This window comes from Porites lutea, chromosome 5 (genome assembly GCF_958299795.1).
Source record: "Porites lutea chromosome 5, jaPorLute2.1, whole genome shotgun sequence".
Classification (NCBI taxonomy): domain Eukaryota; kingdom Metazoa; phylum Cnidaria; class Anthozoa; order Scleractinia; family Poritidae; genus Porites; species Porites lutea.
Window position 1 is genome coordinate 10401737 of NC_133205.1, and position 23626 is coordinate 10425362.

At 38.1% G+C, this 23626-nt stretch overlaps 1 protein-coding gene across 1 annotated transcript in view; it reads left to right on the plus strand.

The window, feature by feature from the left end:
- Window positions 1-23210: 23210 nt before the first annotated feature.
- LOC140937889 (uncharacterized) overlaps window positions 23211-23626 on the plus strand; it is a 3216-nt gene continuing 2800 nt past the window's right edge. The window contains exon 1 of the mRNA XM_073387461.1: window positions 23211-23217. Within this exon, the coding sequence (XP_073243562.1) occupies window positions 23211-23217 (7 nt within the window). The remainder of the gene's footprint in view (window positions 23218-23626) is intronic.

Consider the following 23626-nt stretch of genomic DNA (forward strand, 5'->3'; position numbering starts at 1 on the left):
ATTAGGATAATGCTCGTAAAACTAATTAAAGTTTGTATTCAATTGTTCAGAAAGCTGCTGCCTCCCAATTCTTTGCTGAGTATGAATAACAGTTGAGTTGGTGTATATTTTCTTATAGACTGACTTTGCACGTTGTAGTTCAGGGAGAAATGTGTATCCCATTTCTTTGCTAGGTTCGAATCCCAGTTGACCCCTAAGTATATATTATTGTTTAATCAAAGTTTTTATGTAAAAGTTAGAATATATCATAGGGCATCAAACATAATTCCCTGGCATCCTAATTGTTGTTCTCACAGGTTTAAAACTGTAGTATTCCTTTGCATGTTTGAGAGGGGCAGCATTATGTCTTATGCCATATGCAGTTTGAATTTTACAGTGTAGTTTGTTTTGACCTTGAATTCTGGTATCTTCTACACTGTGTTGCTATCTTGACTGCTTAATGTATATAAATAGAATAAAATTATTTTAATATTGTATTTACCTTTCTTGTTGGTCAAATCTTTTAAATTGTGCCTGACTGATCTCTTGGCATATCTCTAGGTGATAAAGAAATGAACTTAATTAACTTACGGTCTCATACTTTCTCGAAAATAAAACTGAAGCCCTTGTAATTTCGAAAAGCCTCAAGTTCCCCTACGATGACCGAACAGATACAAATTTTATAGCCCCGCTTAGAATGCACTTCTAGAGATTTAAAAGTACTGTAGTCTACATTAGGTTCTCATTAAGTGGCGGCAGCCGGCTAAAAACTGGCTACTTCGAGTTTTGAGCCGCTACTTTGGGAACTACAGGAAGGTGCGAAAGATAAAACCTGAAATCACCGCCTACTTTTACATCCTAGCCATCTACTCGCTAAGGAGAACTCTTTCATAATTTCAACGCAATTAGGAGGAAATCTTCGTTGGGTGCCCCCTGTAAATATGTATACCTTTTTCTTCTAATTCTATTGACTTCTTTGGTATTTTGGTTTTTATATTGCAGAGTCCTTTCTTGAAATTTTTGTAGGTACGATTAAGCTTAAATTAGGTTTGCACTGCTACACTGATGACTGACTCTGTGAGCGATGGAAGATCCAAACTAACAGCTCCACGCCGCCATATTGGCCGGGACACCAGTAGACCCTGGGACGAGGACTTCCTTCGTGGTTTATACCACAGGTTACCCACACAATCATCCTCGGAGACCCAGGGGCAGTTAGTCGCGTCGATAAACCGTTCGTGGTGAAAGTTTACCTTCACCACGAACATTTTATCGACCCGACTAACTGCCCCTGGGTCTCCGAGGATGCCACACAATCTGCTTGTTGGTAAATGAGTTTGCTTCGAATTCATCTTTACAGTAAGCTACAGTAGCAATATATCGCCAACTATGTATATAGATTAATGTTAAATAAACAGTGTACTACCTTACCTAATATATATTGTTGTCTTTTTGCCTTCAAAAAGGTATTGTCAGCGATTTTGACTGATTTTGAGTTCGCATGGATGACTGCGTAAAAAGTAAAGACGAAAAGAGTTACCAAATGAGCCATTTTGCAAAGTCTGTAGTCTGAGATCCTGAGTAGTCAGTTCACAAAGTCACTAACAAAAGATCGGGATGCGAGTTGTTACAAGTACTTACCGTTTTAAAAATCGTCCGATTTAGTTGGGTCCGCACTTAGCAATTAATGACTGTACTTCTGTTAGATTGTGCGCCTACATGAGTGAACAAGACAAAAACAATAGTTAAAGCATAACAAAGAACTCTTTAAAGAAGAAGTTGGATACGATTTGTTTGAAATACTCTTTATCTGGCAGTCAAAATTTTATCGTAACAGGTTTTTGAAATCAGTGATTACCTAACACAAGCCGTGTTTCCTTAGCTAATACATAATTCCTAACCCTTTATTGATTATCTAACTCAAAGCGAGGAAATTTGTTTTTGGCTTATGTGTTGGACTGAGAAAGATATATAGTCGTAAATTCATTGAAGTAAGTCGTAAGAATTGCAAGGAAAGAGAATGATGGTGGTAAGCTAAGGGCCGGAGCCGGAGGTGTTGTTACAGGAGGCACTTGCGTTTTAGAATCATTTCGTAATCGGTCCGCACGTTTTTCCCGTGTACCCCTAGTATGTAAACCTTGACCGTTTTTTGCATCATTTACTACTTGAAGAAAATCTCTGGGAGGGGGGGGGGGGGGGTGCTCCTGGGATTTCTTGGTGGGGGTTCGAGCCGCCCTGGCCTTATTTCAGACCAAAAAAATGACATTTTCCACGCCTTTTTTTAGTCCTGGCCTCTGGGCAGAAATTATGTCAAAGAATAAGCAAATATTTCTTTTTCTTTCTTATTCATTAATTTGGAATTGAAACGACAAATACGTTCTTTTACGGCGTTTTTCCCTCGAAAACCATACCCAATTCCAAACCAAAATGAGCAAAGTGTATACCCGTTTTTAGACCGAAAAAGCGCAAAAACCATATCCTTTTGGGTGGCACATACCCTATGTGGCTTACAGTGTATTCAAGGGAATATTCCCCGTGACAGAATCCAAGTATCGTAAAAATTCTGTCCGCGGGCCTGAGTGCCCTCTAAATGCTTCATTTGTCCGAGACATGCACAGTTGGAAAAGGAAAGAATTGATTTCAAGGGATGATACTGAGCCAAACAGTACAAAGGTAAATACAAATTTGGACGACTCTCCAACGAAAAGGAAATGATTTTCATTTTAACAAATGGTTGCAGACTAAGAAGAGAACTTGTCACGATATAATTTCTGCTCTTTATTCTCTAACACCCATGTCCCATTTTGCTCTTATGTGTTTACTTTCAAAAAAACATTGAAGTAAATATATAGGTAATAACAACTTTATATAACGCAGTCTATTTGCTCATAGGGATAATGCTAGTAAAACTAATTAGTATATTGCCAAATGTAAAATCACTCAGGAGCAAATATTGTCCGGAGAAAATCAATCATACTTCAACTCGTTATCGGGTATAACAAAACTAAGTTATAGTGACCTCAGGTATCCTACAAAAAAACTGACAAGTTTTCTATCACCATATTAAAGTCATTTTTTTCCTTCTGTCAGTTTACAATTGTCCTGGTTAAGGTGACTTTTTACTTGGATAGTTACCTCTACAAATATCTTGCTGTTTTTCTACCATAAGCTGATAACTCTCTTCGTTACGTTCCTCATCACTCAACCATGCACTGAATGTTACTTCTCAAAACTGAGGGAAAAGAAAAAGGAAAAACATACAACTGTCGATTAAAATAAAACACTCTGAAAGGTTTCAGTTGAGAAAGAAGTTCACAGTCTAAATAGTGTGTGCACTTGGCAGCTCTTTGACAATTCGTTCAGACAAGAGAAAGGCAAGAGATATAGCAATAGCTGTAGCACTTACACTTTCAAATCAGTCCCATACTGATTCGCGAGTTGAATGTCTTCACTGAGTTGTTTGGTACAGTTCTAATGCTATACCATGCACCTTGCAATAGAGCGAACAGTTTCAGCAGCAGTAACTTTCATCAGGTATGGTTAAACACAAGCGATCCATGATCGTTCAGCAGAGACAAAACTACGATGCCGTTAGGAAATTTCAAAAATCATTTTGGGGTTATTTGCGCATGGTTGAATATAGATGACTCATTATTCTATTTTGGTTCTCGTAAAAAAATGATGAGAATCTAATGTATTGAAAACACCTGTGAAGTATAATGATTTACATATTTGTTCCTTTTTTTAGTGTAACGGACTGTGATCAGAACTACATGCAAATGATAAACCTTAAAAAACGTCCCGACTATTGGCCATTTCAAATCATTCAAAATTTTGGTAATAGTTCCAGGAGTTGTGCCACATTCATTTTTAACAAAACGTGCCGATCGTCTCTGCGCACTCTCAACGTCCTTTATTTGTTTTTGAATGTGCTGATCCTATGCGCAACATCCACGTATTCAAGTTGTGGTCTAACTAAAGTAAGATAGCCTTGCTCTTTTACGTTTTCTGGACACTTACTTAAGTTTCTTTTTATAACGCCAAGAGATCTGTTGGCCTTTTGCCATAATCCTAGCGATTTAGGCCACTGGATAGCTCAACTCCAAGGAATTTGTGGTGATCAACAGCTTCCAAGGGTTCTCCGTGGATGGTGCATTGCACAGTATTTCCCATTTTTTTTGGAACAACGATCTTTGATTGATGATGTCTAAAAAGCAGCGACCATTCTGAGGGACGCGCGTCAACTGGAAGTGGACTTTTTGCACTCTTGAGCGATGATTTTGAACAAATTTTTGGGCAAATCGTCTCTATAAGAGAAAAGACTCTTAGCAATACAAATTTGGACGCGAAAAGGCATATTAAATGAGAATAAGTTCACTTCCGGTTGACGTGCGTCGCTCAAAAACGTCGTTGCTTAGAAGCCCCCAAGGAGCAAAAAAGTTGCGATTGTCTACATCATCCCTGTACCTAAATCTGGGGACTTGTCAAAGACCGATAATTACAGGGGTATCAGCCTGATTTGCATCATAGCCAAGATGTATAATCACCTGATTTTAAACCGAATCAGGAGTGTAATTGACATCCGACTCAGAGTGAACCAGAACGGTTTCCGGCCCAAAAGATCTACAGTGGCCCAAATATTAACACTCAGAAGAATAATCGAGGGAGTTAAAGCAAATAACATTGAAGCTGTCATGACTTTTATTGACTTCAAGAAGGCATTCGACTCAATTCATCGGGGTAAAATGATGCGTATTCTTAAAGCCTATGGGATTCCACTTAACCTGTTGCAAGCTATTGAGATAATTTATACGAATACAAAGGCCAAAGTGGTTTCTCCAGATGGAGAAACAGAGATGTTCGACATCACAACCGGTGTACTGCAGGGCGACACATTAGCTCCTTTCCTGTTTATAATCGTGCTTGACTATGCTATGAGTAAAGCTATGGCTGGGAAAGAAGAAGAGTTGGGATTTACCATCACCCCTCGAAGATCAAGAAGACACCCCAAAGTAGTTCTTGCTGACTTAGACTTCGCAGACGACATAGCACTACTGTCGGATGAAATAGCTCAAGCTCAGGAATTACTGCTAACAGTTGAAAAAGAGTGCAAGAAAGTTGGCCTGGTACTGAATGCTAAGAAAACAAAATCAGTTGCTTATAACATTGATGATCGAACACCATTACATACATTTGATGGTACTTATCTGGAATGGAAGGATGACTTCAAATATTTAGGGTCATGGGTTGATAACTCAGAAAAAGACATGAGCATAAGGAAAGCGCAGGCTTGGAGAGCTTTGAATGGTATGACGAAAATATGGAAGTCCAATATGAGTAAAGATTTGAAAATCAGATTCTTCATAGCCACCATCGAATCAATCTTACTTTACGGGTGCGAGAGCTGGGCTCTGTCAAAAGCACAAGAAAAGTCGTTGGATGGAACATACACTAGGATGCTGCGAAAAGCTTTAAACATCCACTGGAGCAGCCACATACCCGTTTGGCCGTCGACTGGTTACGTACCACGTGACCATAATATTACGTGACAAATCACGCTATGATTTGATTTTGAAAATTAACGAAACTGCATAACTTCAGCTGGCTGGATAGACTTCTTCCATCAAGAATCTAAAGTAAAGGTAAGCGTCTTATTTACCGACAACAGATAAAACGGTAAATGACTAATTGTTTTTGTTGTGCGTCAAACGTTTTTAAACAGCCTGATTGTTACAATAATTTATGCACCGCGGTGAAATTCACTCTGAAATTGCGGAAAGAACTTAAAATTCTACGTCGCCTTTGTTGTACATGTTTTGTATCCCGGGGTAGTGATATTATTTTCATTACTTAGAGAGCTTGGATCAACTTCTGATCTAGAGAATTCTATTAAAAACATTGTTTACTGTTCCGTGCAGGTAGTTACAAGACGACGGCGCCCGCCAGTTGATCGTGGTAATCAGTAACATGCATGATAATCCCTGTTACTATATCTCTTTCGATTCAAAAGTACTTAAAGAAGCCTAATTACTTTCTTAAGATTTATTCCAGGTAAAGCATTGTTTAGATAACAAAAAAAAACTATATTTTAAATTTTTAATAGTTTTGACTCCGACCTTATCGGGAATTGGAGAAAAATGGGCTGAAATAGGGTCCAAAAAGTGATTCTGACATTCTCTAAATGACAAATTGACTAAAACATTTTTGGCCCTAACATTTCTTTAAGACTAACCGTAATTTTTTTCTTTATGTTAACGCCCAATACCCTTGGTACCAGAGGTCTTTTCTAGCGTGAGACGAGGAGCTCCGTCGGCCGACATGTATGGCAGTCATGAGCCTTGTTCTGTTCGTAACAGTCACTATTACACTCATTTCGGTGTTTCACCATCCTGTGATAGCAGAAGAGCAACTTTCGTTTCGCACACGATCTTTTCAAATTGAGCTGCCCAGGTAAAAGTCTTCTGTCCTACGGGATGTTCAGGTTCGGAAACGTTTCCTTCCAGTCTTCGTTGCCGCCACATTTTACATTTCATTCGGGGTTTTGTAGGCTTTCAAAAGCCGCCGATCCACAATTTTTTGCATACTGGGCCACATTAAATTGTACAGTTCTTGAAAGGATACGCGTTTCTTGGCCCACTTACTTTCATCGATTTTTAAAGAACCGCAAGGCCCACTTACTTTCATCGATTTTTAAAGAACCGCAAGTTAATCTGGAAGAACTACCCAGGACCGAGCCTGTGAGCTTCTAAACGCGTATAAGCCAATAAACCCGTAAAAGCCAGCAAGCCTATAAGCTAATTAATGCGCTTACAAGCCTGTTACCCTGCATAAAGGCGTGAAACCCTGTTAGGTTTGTAAGCCCGTACGCACCCTTGTTAGCCTCCAGAGTTAGCTTGTTAGCTTCTAAGCCATTATAATCCCTAAGCTTGTAAACCTGAGACAAGAAGTTTTTGTGTGTTTCCAGCTTTGAGCTTTTAACGTGAAAGTTACCTGAAGTAGATGATCTTGTATGGTATGAATGAATTGTTGAGGTTGTTTCAAATAAATTGAAGAGATTTGTTGACGAATTGTTGCTGTTAATATCGTGCATTAGACTAGCCACAGTTTTATAATACATAAATGACACTGGTAATATGTGAGCGTCGATAAATAGAGAAATTGCGTGTTCACGTATATCCGTAAAATACATTATGTGAAGCACTTTCTTCTGCAGAATTAGAATTTTATTGCGGGAAGTCTTGGATGCCTGACCCCAGGCAGCAAGACCATAGTTTAGGTGAGAGTGGATTAATATTTGGTAAGTATATTTAAGCAATAGACCACACTTTCTATGGGTTTACCGGCGTGATAACCCACGCGGGATGTTGGGAGAACACGAGAAAAGCTTGTAAATCACGAGCCGAAGGCGAGTGATTTACAAGCTTTTCGAGTGTTCTCCCAACATCCCAAGTGGGTTATCACGCTGGTAAACCCATAGAAAGTGTGGTCTATTGCTTTTATAAAATAACTTTTAATAAAATGGAGTCTTTTAGGTAAAAAATATGATTTTAGTTCCGTGATCAAGTCATGTCTTCTCTCTAAAGTCATCATAAGCCAATCACGACTCACGATTTAATAGCGCTAAACTTTCTCAAAACTCAGTTCAGTCAAACAACAAACAGCAGCACTTCAAAACACGAGTTTTTGCACTCATTACATGATAACTTATGAAAGCTGTTTTACAGGAAAAGTCAACACATATTCATGCGAACGTACAATGAAAGAATACGTTCATGGTTTGTTTACTACAGCCGTAGAAATTGATTGAACATCAGACTGTACGCAGCTGTATTTTGTTGAGTCGATCCGTAAGAATTTCGTGCTTACAGAGGAAACTGGCAGCTATTGTAATGGAGGACTTCATTCACTTTTTACAAGCCGCAGTGGTTTAAGATCTGTTTCCTGGACTTTATTATGATCAAGAAATGCTGCGGTAACGACGTGGCTGCATTTGCGAAGTTGTCGCATGTAACTTTATATGCACGTGCAGCGACCGATGGAAATATGTCAGTGGTGGAGAAAGGTTTCTTTGCCGTAGCCACATATTGGCGTTAATATTTGTCGATTTGTGAAGTCAGGTGGTTTGAGGTAGGTCATGGCATCGATATCATCGAATAATTTGTGCAAATGTTGGAAAAAACTAGCCCGAAACTCTGACATCTTTCATCATCGTTGGCAGCTTGTTTACAACCTCCAGCGGCCGATTTTGTACCATATCTTGATCAGAGATCTCTTTTTGAAACAATTTCTTTGATTAAGGAATTTAATTTTGAAATAAAATAAATCAAGAATGCTAAAACTATCCGTTTTGTTGCTGGTTGGCACATTGTTAAGTTTTCCTAGAGACTTTGTACACCAGAAATTCACACAGTTGTTGTCTTTCTCTGCGATTTGGCATCGTCGTGAAATGTAAACTGTTTTCCAGCTTTGTACTTTATAACTTCTAAAGCTATGGCAGTAGCGAATTGTGACGCTCAGTAATAAAATGTGAAAACCAACGCTTTTAATATTAAGAAGGGATGGGTAAGTAACTTGTTCTGTTTTTTAGCCTTTCTAAAATCGTTTGCAGATCAATAGCCGGTTTTGTTTATGGCTCGTGGTCCGGATGCCTTTTTCTATGGGTTTACCGGTATAATAAACCATAGGTTTTTGACCAATCAGATCACGCGTACTATCTCAGTTATTTTATAAAACAGTATATGATCATGACGACGTATGGACTGTCGAAGTTTTGAAATTAGTCCAATAGTTTAACTGATTTTTTTAATGGCGTCAATGTAATATTTGCGAGTAAGGTTTTTATCAACCAACACATCAAGATATTTAATACAATTTTTGGACTCTAGAGTTACACTTCCATTTTTATCGTTATCGAACATGTAGAGAATCAGTTGGTGAGTGACTCTTTTTTGATAAGTGTTAAAGATTACGAAGTTATTTTTTGTAGTATTGAGAGTTAACTTATGGGATGTTAACTATTCGTGAAGGTTTCGTAATTCAATATTTACTATATTTTCTAGGGACTAAGTTTTTATCAGCATAAAGGATATTAGTATCATCTGCAAAGAGATAAAACTTAAGTTTATTCGAGCACTGATGTATGTCATTAACATACAATAAAAAAGCAACGGGCCAAGGACAGCTCCTTGGGGAAAACCACAACTTACGTTCGCTTTGTTTGAAATGAACGGTCCGATTTGGGTAGATTGCATACGATTATTCAAATACTAGGAGAATCAGTCTTTAATAATTCCATGAAAACCATAGTGATTAAGTTTGTGATCGACAGTATTAAGAGCTTTCTTGAGGTCTATGACACACGAGAAAAGACCTTGATTCATATTAGTTTGTATTGCGTTTACAATGTCTAATATTGCTTGTTGAGTCGAGTGACCTTTACGAAAGCCCTACTGGGAGGAATACAATAAATTCTGTCTGTCAATATAATCTTTCATGATCTTTTTCAAAAATTCTGTTAAAGTTAGATAATAAGGATACAGGTCTGTAGTTTTTCGCATCATTATCTTCGCCACTCTTGAATATTGGAGGTATTTTGGACAATTTAAGTTTTGAAGGGTATTTTCCTAATGTTACTGAGATTTTCAATATTACCGGAGCTCCACGCGCGCGTGGGCGGAGCCCCATAGCTAAGGTAATCTACCCATCCCAGAAAATTTGGTTATCACGTGACCGACCGACCGAGCGACCGACCGTCCGTCCGCACCACAGGCATACCAATGTTTACTCTCACACTTTCTAGCTACTTTGGGAGCCCAGGAGGAAGCTGATTGCACATCAACGTTGTAATCAATTGACAGCTGTCAAAACAGGGTATCCGCTGAACAGTATCAATTGACCATATCGCGGGCTCAGGTGTCGACCCATCAAGGGCGAGAATTTTTTCAATTTATTCGTTTTCAAATGATTGCAGGCTCACGTTTACTTTTTTTAAAAATTCATATCAAATATGTTGTGTTTATGTCAGTATCGTCGCGCACTATTACGATTTTGATTTCAAACTGACCTCAGACGCAAAAATTCAGCCAGTTTTTTTAAAATACAGGCGGGGAAGACCTTTTCTTACCATGGTCCCGTGTTGGTCACGCTCCACGTCCAATTTTTATGCTCTGATTGGTTAAAATTTGACGGGTGAGTTCATGCGTAAAATTTATGCAGCATCTTGAAAGTTGTTTACTTTGACAGCTGAAGCTGACAGAGTTTTGAGTCAACTTGTGATGTTTTTAACTGTCTTTTTCCACTGGATGTACAAAATGAAATACAGCTGCTATCAAGAGTGTTCTGTTATTCATGGCTGGTTTATTTATTGGGTTTTTGGTTGAGAAATGCGTCGCTTGTCAAAGCCGATAATCCGATTTCGGATGGCATCGTTTTTGTTTTTCACCTTGCTGGATGCGTGCGAGAATTATAAAAGCTTGATAGTTACTTGATAGTTTTCAGGAGCTGCATCTCGAAATATAGTAAGCCTGAGTAATTATTGTATTTATATCTAATTTCATGAAGTCCAGCGGCGCAGGTTATGAAGCTAGTTTATGCACGTTTGTATTAAGATTTGACTGAGACACTGATCTGACCTAGTATGAGGTTTGATATAAGCTTAAGCTTACAGAACTTTAAAAAGCCTTTAGTCGATATTAATTCACCGTAAATAGAAAGAAAAGACTTTCCGAAGAATATTTAGTTATAATTTTGTTTTATAAAGAAAGCTTTGAGCGATTTTCTTGCCCTGAGTTCATCTTTGAAAACAGCAAACAGGCCCGGGCAAACCGGCGGCTTAAAACTTAAACTTAATCTTTAAGGTTACTCGTAAAGACTTGAGGATTCTTAGAGACACTTAAATACTCATTTGTTTTCGTGAATGAAAATTGTTGTCTCTGTAAATGTTCTACCGAATTATATTTCTTTACTGATTGTTGGTAGTTTCAAAAGTGTAATTTTCATCGCTTTGCCGTTTGTTTTCAGCCGTTCATAAACATCGCTTGTAGGAGTACACTCAGGAGTACTCAAAATGCCGAGCGTATCAAACGCTTCTTAACGTTACACATCGTTATAAAACCATGAATAAAAAATAGACTCAGTAAATTCTTTATCACGTTGAAGCGTAACTCTTTTAAAATTTCTTCGCAAATTTGGAGCTTGTCAAAAGTTAGAACCGGCTGGCCGTATAGGTGATTTTGGAAGTTTTTTGAACGGTTTCGCTAATTAAAAGTCCACGCGTGCTTCGATGGTCCTGAATATTGAATGAATGCAATTTGTCTTGAAAAATTGTGAAATACTTCATTTTGTACGAGGTCTATATTATAAAAACAGCGCCTCATAGTACTCTTTCTCCTCAGATGTGGTGTATTAAAAAAAAAAAATTAAAAGATTGGTTTGCACGCACCCAGATTTATTGGCAAGAATTTGTAAACTTGTCGATCGCAAATAATTCGGCCTGATTTGTTTTCCACGCCTTATCTACTGTGATCAAGAGCCATTATTGCTCTTAAATTTGACCGTACACTTTTTTGGGTGTACATATAAGGCTATATCAACTCGATACAAGATTTGTGTCACTCCCAAATCACTTAACTTTTCAATGGGAGCTTCGCTTTTAGCCGTGGCTAAATCTATATATTCCTGATAGAATATGAGCTATGATACTCCTTGCACACTTTAATAATTTTATGGGAGATGAATATAGGCCATAAGACTTGTTGTTTGGTATTGAGAGTATCTGAAATTTCACTTCGTCGGACGTTAGCGGTAAGAATAGAAAAGATGAAGTTGGTGCTTTGCAATATTTAATTCATATCATAATATGATATGATGGTAGCTGTTGTTCGAGCGGGTATTCACAACACCAGGGACAGACGTAGAGCGGAGGGCCGCCTAATTTTTAAATGCAAAATTCTACAGCCGCGCGGCATAAACACAATGACTTCAATTTTATTTGAGCGAACTCTTCTAGCGCGCGCTTCAAATGTTGCCACATTTGAATAAAATGACGCCCGTTCAGTGTAACGGCATCTTCCACTGATGAAGGGACAGTAGTCCCGAAACGTCTGGATTTTCAAACATTTTAGCGCTAAGAACACAAAGACAAATTTTAATTGTAATCAACCGAACTATTAAATTGGCCATGAAAGGGGGCTAAATTGCCTCTAAAAGTAAAGTACGACAGCTCTTTGAGTATCCGGTCAGTCTTTTAAGTAACTGAAACGGAAGGTCATAAAACGTTTACATAAACAATTTTATAGAATTACGTTAAGTGTTAAGGCCGGTGCCCACTACTGTGCACTACTACGGTGCTCACTACTGTGCACATTTTCTGCGCATTTTAAGGCAGTCGCGCGCGACGCGAAAGAAATGCGCAACACGCAGGACACTCGTACTGGTTTTGTCTCCTGTAAGTCTGGGAGGTTCTAGTTATTTCTTGTGGAAAAGATGCGTCGTTTTTCATCAGACGAAAAATAATTGCTATATTTACCTTGTCAGTTCTTTGAAAACCGAAGAAGCATGCACATGTTGCTATTTGTGCCGTATGATCGATCTGACCGAACATTTTATAGTCAAACAAAAGTCAGTTCTAAAATATCGAAAGTTATTGCTTTAAGATGTTACTCTTGGAACTTGGGTATTAAAAAAATCCCTTAATAGGCAAGGATCAGTAAATCAGAAGGAAAATAGCTCTAAGTCCTCCGCTTAATCGAGAAACTGCAAGCTTACCTCTCACTCGCGTCCTTCGCCTTTTATCGGCTAATCGGCTATAAGCAGTTTCCTGAATATTTCTTTTTTTTTTTGTAAGATTTTATGTAATTATTCACCAGAAGATAGATTTAAAGCGTTCGAGTACATACAGATGTCCCTTATATTTGACAGTCCGAGGCTTTTATTTGTTGGACAAACAAGAAAAAAACTATTACAAGATTGCTCGGATTGCTGGGATCGCAGCTTCACAAATAGTTGCGGACCGCAAAGGAAACGCTTTTATCGGGGAAAAATCGTAAAAAAATTGTTATGCTTTTTACTATTATCATTCTTCAAACGATTGAAGGAGTACCTGTCAAAGAGTCCATGTCGACTATTCTCCACTACAGTACAGTAGTTTGTGTACAGCACCAGCCTTGAATCTTGAGCTCGCCATACTACTCTATTTGCGCTTGAAGTAATATTTAATACCTTGGAGATTGCTCTTCTCCTAAAATTTTTGTTAAATTTTTGAGACGGAGAAGCTCCAGTCGAATGAAATAGTATAATTTGTTTTCCTCAGAGTCCATGAAATGTCCTGCTTCATTTTCTGTCTTTGCTCTCCTCCGAGGGTTGTTGTTCTCTCTGACTGTTAGCCATTGTGGATATCCCAGAGCAATCCGCGTTGAGTGAAGCAGTAGTGAAAATGACCGGGGAGGGGATGGGAAAAATTGTAAATAACCCCCAAAGTGATTAAGTTAAGGTTGAAACCAACCAATTTAACTTCTAAAAACGCGTGGTAACCCCTACTTTTTATCTTACCAAATGAATTGTAATAAGCCTACTCAGCAAACGATCAATTTTTGGTTCGGAGACAATGTCGTTTACACTATTTTTAAGGCAAACGCGTGGAGAGGGGTAACTGCTGATAACTTCCCAATTGTGATGATATTTCAAAAAAAGACGTATAAAGAGCAGTTGTTAGGTTATCATTTGTTGCTTATTTTGAAACCTTGTTACAATTATCATTGCATTTGTGCCCGTTCACGTGTACACTCTGAAATTTGGGGAAAAAATAACTTTTTATCATTTTTCTAAAAAATGCATATTCAGCGTTTTTCAGGTTTTTCTCCATATTGAAGCACCGTTATCTCTGAAAAATGCGTGGTTACCCCCAGTTTTCTTTTTGAATTTCAATAGCCCCTGATATGATCTACTTGTCTCACATAATCGTTATCTGGGAAAAAATACTTCTCATTAGTGGGCACCGTCCTTAAGTCACGTTTGTACCGGGCGAGGAGTTTGACTGAATAACTGAAAAACTGGAGACTTGAGGTTGAGATCGTCAAGGGATAGTGTAAGTGCGAGACCGACACGACCCTGATATTACTAGAATTACGTATTCTCAAAAATCTCGCGAAAATAACAGGGTCAGCAGTGAGAATAAAAAGTAAAAAGCCAAAGGGTAAAAAAACGATGAAAGAAAAAAAAAACTGGAAGTAGCCAGGCCGGGATTCGGACCTGCACGCCAACTTCCTCCAGCGAAAAAAGTGCGATCTCTGACAACTGGGCCATGCGATCACTACGCCTATTGCTTTTTAAAATTAATAGTCTTGAAGTATCTTTCTCCGCCATTCACACTGTTTGAACCTTATGGAGCTGTATTTATCATGAATTCAAAGATACATTTGAGGGAAAATAGCTCAAACGAATATTTCAAAACCATTTCGCATTATTTCCGTGTTTATTCACTCTCGGGCTTTATATAGGCCCCTCGATTAACGCACTGGTCTTCGTCTTCGCTGCTTTCATTAAAGTTCAGGTCACCGTTATTTCGGTGTTAGACCTTCCACGGCAAGGATTTCCAGCCACTTGTCTAATCGGGCACTGTTGTGTTTGCAGCCCACTGTTATTTGCCTCAGAAATACTTTGCGATTCGCCAACGTACAATAAACAAAGGATGAATAAAATGAGCCCAAGTCGCTGGACGTGTTGCCTGGAAACCCAAAATGCACGATGACGTCATGTTGAATGGTGTCTTTAGGATTTGTTTATGGCTTGTTGCTAGGCAACTACGGATACCAAACCGACGAAAAGATTTATGACCAAAGCGAAATCGCAGTTCGCTTGTGATCTTCGCGTGATCCGCGCGCTAAGCGCGCGACAAAATTATAAACTCGCTCCGCGAGAATTAAATTCTGGCCTCTATTTGGTAATCAGACGCAAGAGAAATTGATTTATCCATATAGTATTAGTATTCAGTATTTAGAATTTAGTATTTGTCAGCTATAACTTGTAGATAAGAATTGACCTTTCCATAAGATCTTTGAGTTCTTCCTTTATTTTAGACTAGAACAATACCGATCCACTTGTCGGTAATTAAAAGATAGTTCTTCAATGCGGCATTTAATTTATTGATGTCCTGTTGTCAATCGTCCCTTGAAAAGACCCCGTTACAATATTTCATGGATGGTAACAAACTTAAGTATAGTTTAGTCGAGTATGTTTTTGCTAACCATTTCTGTTTCTAGGAAGTGGAGAAACTTAAGTAATGTGTCAGCTGGTCTTGTATCTGCATGGACTTGTAACAGCGAGCACTTATGCAAAACGAGCTCATTTGGTGAAATCACGTAATCACTCGTACACTGACGAGTTAGAAAGAACCTTATTACGCACCAAATCCGCAATAATCTTAATAATCTTAAGTCCTTTGTTATACATAACTTTAAGGGGCACAATATTAGTTTATCTAGATGTACCCCTCTCTTCTCCTTCCAATATACAATGTAATTCAATTTAAGTGTTGTAATTTCTATTTTACGCGTTTATTTCCTTTGTAAATCTTTATCTGTATCAGCTAGGAATTGGAGGAATAAATTAAAAAAAAAAAAAAACTACTGGGTACAACGCGTGTCAGTTCAGATTTGTGGAAAGGCGACTCATTTCACAACAGTATTACTAAAATAAGCGAGCCCTCCGCTTAAACCGATTTTACGCTGAAACTCGTGATTAACATTGTTTTCCTTTAATTTAATTGACAAAAAACGAGAGCCACTCTTATGCCTAAACATTCCACTACCCTTAATCCTCAATTCAGCGATTACATAATGACACGCTTGTTAAACGACTTTCGTAAACCCGTAACCACACTGCTTTTTGTTCTCGTCCATATTTTAAAAGAAATCTGAAACCAAATATTACACCGCCATGAACGTTGCTATATACCATGCGCCTTGAACACTATGGGCGAACTGCATTTTCGCCTTGATAAAGACTTAAAAGGCATGAACACTTGTACTCTTTCATACTAAGCTTTGGCTAAACAGGTTTTGCCATGGCACGTTGGAAGTAGGTCAAGATATTTTCAATAGTTATGCTTAGTCAGGGTTTTGTCACAAACTAGCAGTCTTTCATTAAAAAAAAATCTGGGAAAAATAAATAGAAAATACGTAAATTGAAAAAGGCCATGACATAACAGGAAACTATTCGAATCCAATCGTTGTAAATCACAATTTCATACAAATTGTGCTAAACTTTATAAAAAGTCGGGACACTGTCTCCGCATCTTTGGCATCCGTTCCCCGGTAGATTCGGGTCGGCTCCTTTATTGCTTCCGTGTCCTTGAGATATCGATGCGGTCAAAATTTATTTGAAGCCAGGGCAAGTGCCAAATTATTTAAAATGTGGTCCTAGCCCGATGAACCCGTGAATGATTATGCTGATAATACGGAGGAAGAAAACAAAAGAACGCAAAATTTTAATCTTGCCGGGAAGTGCAGGGAATCCAACGGGCATGAAGGACCTGAGGGCTATTGAATTGACCCCTGTCCCTTTAGGAGTTAGGAAGGGCACAAAACTGCAATCAAGGACACTCAACTTGGGTCACACTGCTCAGACACCTTTCTTTGCCTCTTCCTATGTTGTTTTGTAATGGTTTTTCGGTGGACTTGTCCAAGTTCCAGGCCAACATTGAGAGGAAAGGGAAAAGGAGGTGGAGCACAACACGTCAACGTAATTTCTTTAATGTTCTAATGTCATGTGGATTGTCTCTGTTTGCTAATGTCACGCAATTCGGTCTTGGACGATGAACCACACGGTTAACCATTTCTTTATATCGCAGATATTGCAATAAACATGTAGTCTATCAGATGTTTATTTTATTAGAACCCAAAACTCGTATAGTCTTTTCGGATCCGTAGTAAAGAAACGCTTCGGATCATCCAAAGTATCCAGTTTTGGACATGATCCAAAGAATCCACCTCCGTTGTGGATCATTCAGGGTCCCAAAGGGGTTTAGGGCTCCGCTCAAAATAGCGGGGCTCCAGGGCTCCAGGGCTCCAGGGCTCCAGGGCTCCAGGGCTCCCGAGAAATTGATCAAGGGCTCCAAGCTCTGCTATGCCATTTTGCCTTAATCCAAAAGCAAATCCTAGAATTGAGAAAATACAGCAATTTCTACTTTTTAAACGCTTTTTTTCAGTTATAAGTTTTTCTCTACTCTACTCGTGTTTCACAGTTATCTAGGGTTATTTATCAATCATGATCAATGCATACGTTTAATATTTAACACAGTGAATGACGTGTCAGGATTCGAAGGTTAAAACGTAGCAAGACTACGATTTCTTTCATACCACGATGTGACAGACCCAAAAGTTTGAAAAATCTTTCTTCGTCGTGGCATTTTCGTCAGTAGTTTCACGTGCAAAAAAAAAATCATCATGTCGATTGCAGAGGAAGAAAGAAACGGTGGATCCGCTATGTGGATTTTTCCAGTGTCCAGGTACGACAAAAGCTTAAAAACCTGGATCAAGCAGTATGTATCTCACAATCTCAGTAATTTCGAGTTTAAACCTTTATAAATGATGCAGTTAAATAGTAGTAAGTGTGGATTACAGCGCACGCCCAGAATATCATCATTACAATGAAAAGAATGAATGTCAGTTATCCTCAGTCTAGTTTACTGGTTTTTTACTATCTTCGTTCCGATTTCCTGCAAACAACAAACAAAGCACGTTATGACGCTATCTATGCGCAAGAATGTCCGAATTTTAATATTTGGGGCTACGGGATCCGCAGCAAACGTTTTGAGAGCTCCAGGCTCTACAGTAAAATAATATTAGGGCTCCAAGCAACGAAGCAATGGGTCTCCGGGCTCCACGGAAAAAATTTTAGCGCTCCCGGGCTCCGGCAACCCCCCCCCCCCCCCCTTCCTTTGGGACCCTGATCATTTGGATTAATAATCCGTTTCTAGATTTAGTAAATAAACGAAATATCCGTTTTCGGATTAAAAATCCGCATTTCGATTTTAGTAAAGAAACGCACCCTTAAGGTTGGTTTTAAGGGTCGCGTAATTTTTACGTGTAAAACGCTCGTAAGCGTAAAAGTTGAACCTCGCTCAACTTCTCATTTAAGTTCAGCACTTTGTATCTTGCTTCTATTTTATTTACGTGATTACAATTTACGTGCGGTACGTGCGGTACGTGCGTAGCCAAAAAAACCTTTAACCTCAAAAACGTGAGAGCCAGTAGGCCAGTCTCGACGGGCCTCCAATAGGGGTTTTAAAAGGGATCGAGATGAAAAACATTTAGTTAGTGCTGTTTGCCCCGCTAGACTAATAACCACTTTGGTTTATCCAGCTCGTCGTTACAGTAGTGGAAATGGCTATCTCGTTTTTGTGGGCTCTGTATTTAACAGCAAGTTTGATTCTCTTTGCAACGCTGCACAAAAGTGACGGATCTTTGGCGGCGAATGGAGCCAACGTTTGTTCAAGGTCTCAAAGGTACAGTATTAAAAAGACACATTATTTTTGTTTCCTGCGTAGAAGAAGACGAAGTGCATGATTAGCTCGCTGTCTTTCTGTTTGCTTTTTAAGTCAAGATTGAACCCTCTTTTCTGTAAGATTTCCGCACTATATATTAAGGTGTTTCGATACAGCTTTTCGGAGACCATACCGATGTTTTTCAATCGCCTTAAAAATGCTTTTGTCCTTGTCCGATCGCTACAAACTTTGCGCCAGTGATTGACTATGAAATGAAGTTTGCCAAAATGCAGTTTTTAGTAAAATCGATATGACTATGACAACAATAAACAAAAAAACTTCAAAATCGATAAAATCCTAATTTTGCCCGATCTAGTCCTGCTACTGTAAATCCGACACCAGGAACTTATAGTGTGGTCATTTAGCAAATAACCTCCGTGAGTAGTCAAAAATTCTGTATATTTGAATTCAAATAAAACGTAATATATTTCAAACCTTATATTTCAATAGTCGTGATAAATTTTTTTATAAAAAAGTTCCAAATAACTCAAATTAATCTTAAATAGCGTCAGAAGGCCGCTTGATATCGATGCTAGGAAATTTTGGTGTATTTTCTTTCTTACGATCCTTGATTTACTGCAACAACTTGAAATTTCAAGACGGACCTAGGCTACGAACCCGCCAAAAATCTGCGTCACAACATTCACTGTTTTGACCTTATGTAGTAATTTTTTAGCTATTTTGAAAAAATAGGTCATATGTCAGTGGTTTGAGCGTATGTATCTCTGTGGCTTTGTGTGTGCGGATTTCTGTTGCAGGTGCCAATAAGGTTGAAGGTACTATGATTTGATGAGTAGAAAGCAATGAGGTTTTGGCATCCACGGTCAAACAAGGGCACTTTGAGACCGCCATCTTGATTCTTTACAATTTTTTCGCCTTTTTTCACGGCTATAGGTGTTTGGAAGCATAGCATTGAAATATCTTTATGATTGAAACGCTGAGTACAGGGATGGAGCTGTTTAAGGGTCCATATTTTAGTTTGGGTGCTGCTTCAAGACTTCGACTATCGCGAACGGTACAACGCACGTTTTTCATAATTCATGAGGTAGGGTGTAAAAGATCCTATATTTTTCAAAGTTCCTCCAGTGAAACAATGATTGATATGGACTTTAATTCTGGAGGTATGCGGCCTACAAATTGTGGTTTTAGAAGTTTGAAAGGCAAGGCTAGTATTGTTAATCCTGCAAACAAGCCTTATTCTCTCACTTACAAAGTTCAACAGACCTTTTTCGTACCAGCAAAAAAAAAAAAACATGAATTAGGTGAACAACACGAAACACGCTTGCTGCCTAAGAGTCATCATAGTTATCGAAACGTATTTTATGCAGTAAAGATGCATAATTTGAGTAGAAACAGTAACGTCAGGGAATTAAATTGGAAGAAGCTAGTTGACAAAAAAATTAAACACTGTTTTATTGAGTGGAGTAACATGATATGAGTAGAAATATATTTCGCCAGTTTGATAATTTTCTTGGAAGGAAATAAATGTTAGGCTATCAACCTTAACGTTGCATGAAGCATAATTGAATTGCAGATATTGTAAAGCCGAGGTGATTTCTTAAAATTGTTCGAGCAAATTGTCTAGTAAACAATTTGCGTTATTCGCGTACGAATTGTAAAGGAACAACGTCCAACATCGTCACGTGCAATTTGTGCGCATGATTTATTTTTATAATCCTGTTTATTGAATTACTGTGTGATAACTCGAATCCCCTCACGTACGAACAACGAAAGGGGCAAAGTCCAACACGTTCACGTGCAAACTGGCTTTTCACAGTAATAATAGTAACGTGAATGTATGAAGACCACTTTAGTTTTGTAACTAGTGCCTTAAGTGAAGGCTCTTTTCTTCTAAGAATCAATAACTAATAATTATAACACTTTAAGAATCAAGTCGTCAGAGTTAAAAGACTATTTCATAAAGTAGAATCGCACACGTGACAACCTCGTGAATAATGATGATACACCCACCTACAACAATGATGAAAATCGTAGCATTTCTTTGCTATTCGGTATTCGACGAGCTTCATTATCTTAAGAAACCATGAAGAAACCTTGAAACCTTCGAGTCTTCCCCCTAGGTAACGTTTAATGATTTGATATTCATATATAGTTTTTAACAATTTGTTTATTTTGCAACATACGTCGGAAGGAAAGACAAAGAAAAGAAGAAAAAAAGAAAAAAGAAAAATAGTCTTAGAACAGTAGATTGTTGATACGGTTACACTGAAGCATTCAAAATAGGTCATGCACGTAAAACGTGCCTATGTTTCCAAATTGATACCCACCATATACATACCTCCATGGCTAGTACATTTCAATGTGAACATTGTCAATGGTAGTCTTTACACTAGAGCCTAAATAAGCTAAGAAATATTTCAAGACAAGTAAATTTTAAATTCGTCAAGTAAAAGAAAGCTTCACACACAACCTATCTTTTTTACTTAGGCCTATTTTCCCACGCAACATAATTAAGATTGATTGACATGCTTTTCTCAAAGCCTAGAAACCGCAAGTTCGCTAAGTCAGTTTTTTTGGTTTTCATTTGACTTGAAACTTTCTTGAATCGTTTCAACTTCCCGACTTTAATGAGATGCAAAGTAAAGTTACTTGAGATTTTACTTAGGCCTTCACACACGCATTTTTGGCTAAGTAAAACTTAGCAGCTCTTAAGTCTTACTTACAGCCTAGTGTAAAGACAACCAATGTTTTACATTCAAAATATGCAATAAAATTCATACTAAAGTGTACTAGCCATGGAGATATGTATGATGGGCATCAATTTGGAAAAATTAGCATGAATGTTTTAACGCGGATTTTTGGCCGGTTCGTAGGCTAGGTTCGTCAGACATTGGTAGTCTTTACACTAGAGCCTAAATAAGCTAAGATATATTTCAAGACAAGTAAATTTTAATTACTTCAAGTAAAATAAAGCTTCACACACAACCGATTCTTTTTTACTTCAGGTTAACTTAAGGCTATTTTCCCAAGCAACATAATTAAGATTGATTGACATGTTTCGCCTTTCTCAAAGCTCAAGAAACTGCAAGTATTAAACCGCAAATCAGCTAAGTCGGTTTTAAGGATGGTTTTCCGGAATCGTTTTAACTTTCCGACTTTAATGAGATGCAAAAAAAGTTTACTTGAGATTTTACTTAGGCCTTCACACACGAATTTTCGGTCAAGTAAACCTTAGCAGCTCTTAAGTCTTACTTAACAGCCTGGTGTAAAGACGACCATTATTATATACATCGTGAAGATTATGTCATGAGGTTTAAAAAGAATTCTGTCGAGCCGTTTTGGAGAGTCCAGAAATCCACTTCGCGCACGCGAAGAAAACAGTAAGACTTTAAAAAAATGCAAACGCGAGTAGAAAATTTTAGAAGGAAATGTATGAACTCAAAAATTGAAAGTAGTTACAAAGTTGCGATGGAATATCAGGAATAAACTATTCAAGTTTGAATTAAGATGATTAGCGATGTACGGTACTTAAATCTCGAGAGGTCTCTCCAGCTTCCCAAGCAGAAATGAAATAGACGAAAAATTCACCTCCAACTGCCATACATTTCTTAAAAATTATAGTAACTTACCCTAAAAGGCTGAGTTTTGTCGAATCGTCGTAGCCATCACGACACAAATGTTCCTTAGGACTGGATTGGTACTATCAGAGTACATGTCCAGATTTCATTTAACCATATTTCCTTGTAGAATCCAGAAATTCCCTTCCTTCCCTTGCTGGTTGAAAACTAAGTATTTAAAGCACATTTTGAAAGCCAGTCGAGCCCAGTTGCGCGAGTATTTAAGGACGGTGCCCACTATTGTTACTGGGCACATTTTCTGCGCATGCCAAGGTAGTCGCGCGCGACGCAGAAGAAATGCACAACACGCAGGAGACGCGGACTGGTTTTGTCTCCTGTAAGAGAGGGAGGTTGTAGTTATTTCTTGTGGAAAAGATGCGTCGTTTGTCAACAGATGAAAAATAATTTCTATCTACCTTGTCAGTTCTTTGAAAACCGAAGAAGTATATGAGTGTTGCTATTTCTACGTATGATCGATCTGACCGAACATTTTTATAGTCAAACAAAAGTCAATTCTAAAACATCAAAAGTTGTTGCTTCAAGATGTTACGCTTAGGGCTTGGGTATTAACAAATCCCTTAATAGGCAAGGATCAGTAAATCAGAAGAAAAATAGCTCTAAGTCCTCCGCTTAATCAAGAAACTGCAAGCTTACCTTTCACTCGCGTCCTACGCGTTTTATCAACCAATCGGCTATAAACACTTTCCAGAATATCTCTTTAATTTTGTAAGATTTTATGTAATTATTCACCAGAAGATAGACTTAAAGCGTTCGAGTACATACATATGTCCCTTTTATTGAGAGTCCGAAGCTTTTATTTGTGGAACAAACAAGAAAAAAACTATCACAAGATTGTTTGAATTGCTGAGATCGCAGCTTCACAAATGGTTGCGGACTGCAAAGGAAACGCTTTCATCGTGGAAAAAATGATAAAAAATTGTTATGCTTTTTACTATTATCATTGTTATTTAAGCATTTTGGCATTACTAAGCCTTGAAATTATTGACTCATTTGCAGCTTGTCATGTAGACAGTATTTCTTAAGGTTCAATTTCACGCCACACATAATCTGGACATTTAGACAGCTGCTATTTCGCTGTTTACAAACTAAAGATGGAAGGTAAAATAAACCGAAGTATTTCCATTCTAAGACTTTCTTTGGTTTAACAGACACTGTTAAGTCTAAAATTAACATTTAGAAATGAAAAATAGTGAATGATCATGACACAGAATGCTACAGTAAAAAAAAAAAATGAAAACGAAATATATAAAATGATCATTATAGCCCAGTGCATATATGATCAGGGTACATAAACGCATTCGGTACCACTAGTTTCATGTTATTCAGCTTTTTTAAAAGAGAGCTCATGTATGGAACTTGAGTCTATGCAAATCATTTATGTCATGTGACACTTGTGGCAAAGCCCGAAAGAGATAGCGCAAAGCACAGATATAAGCTCATTGAATGTATGTAAGTTTAATAACATATTCGATCGAGTTACCCGGTAAAATGATAAAAAAACGATAGA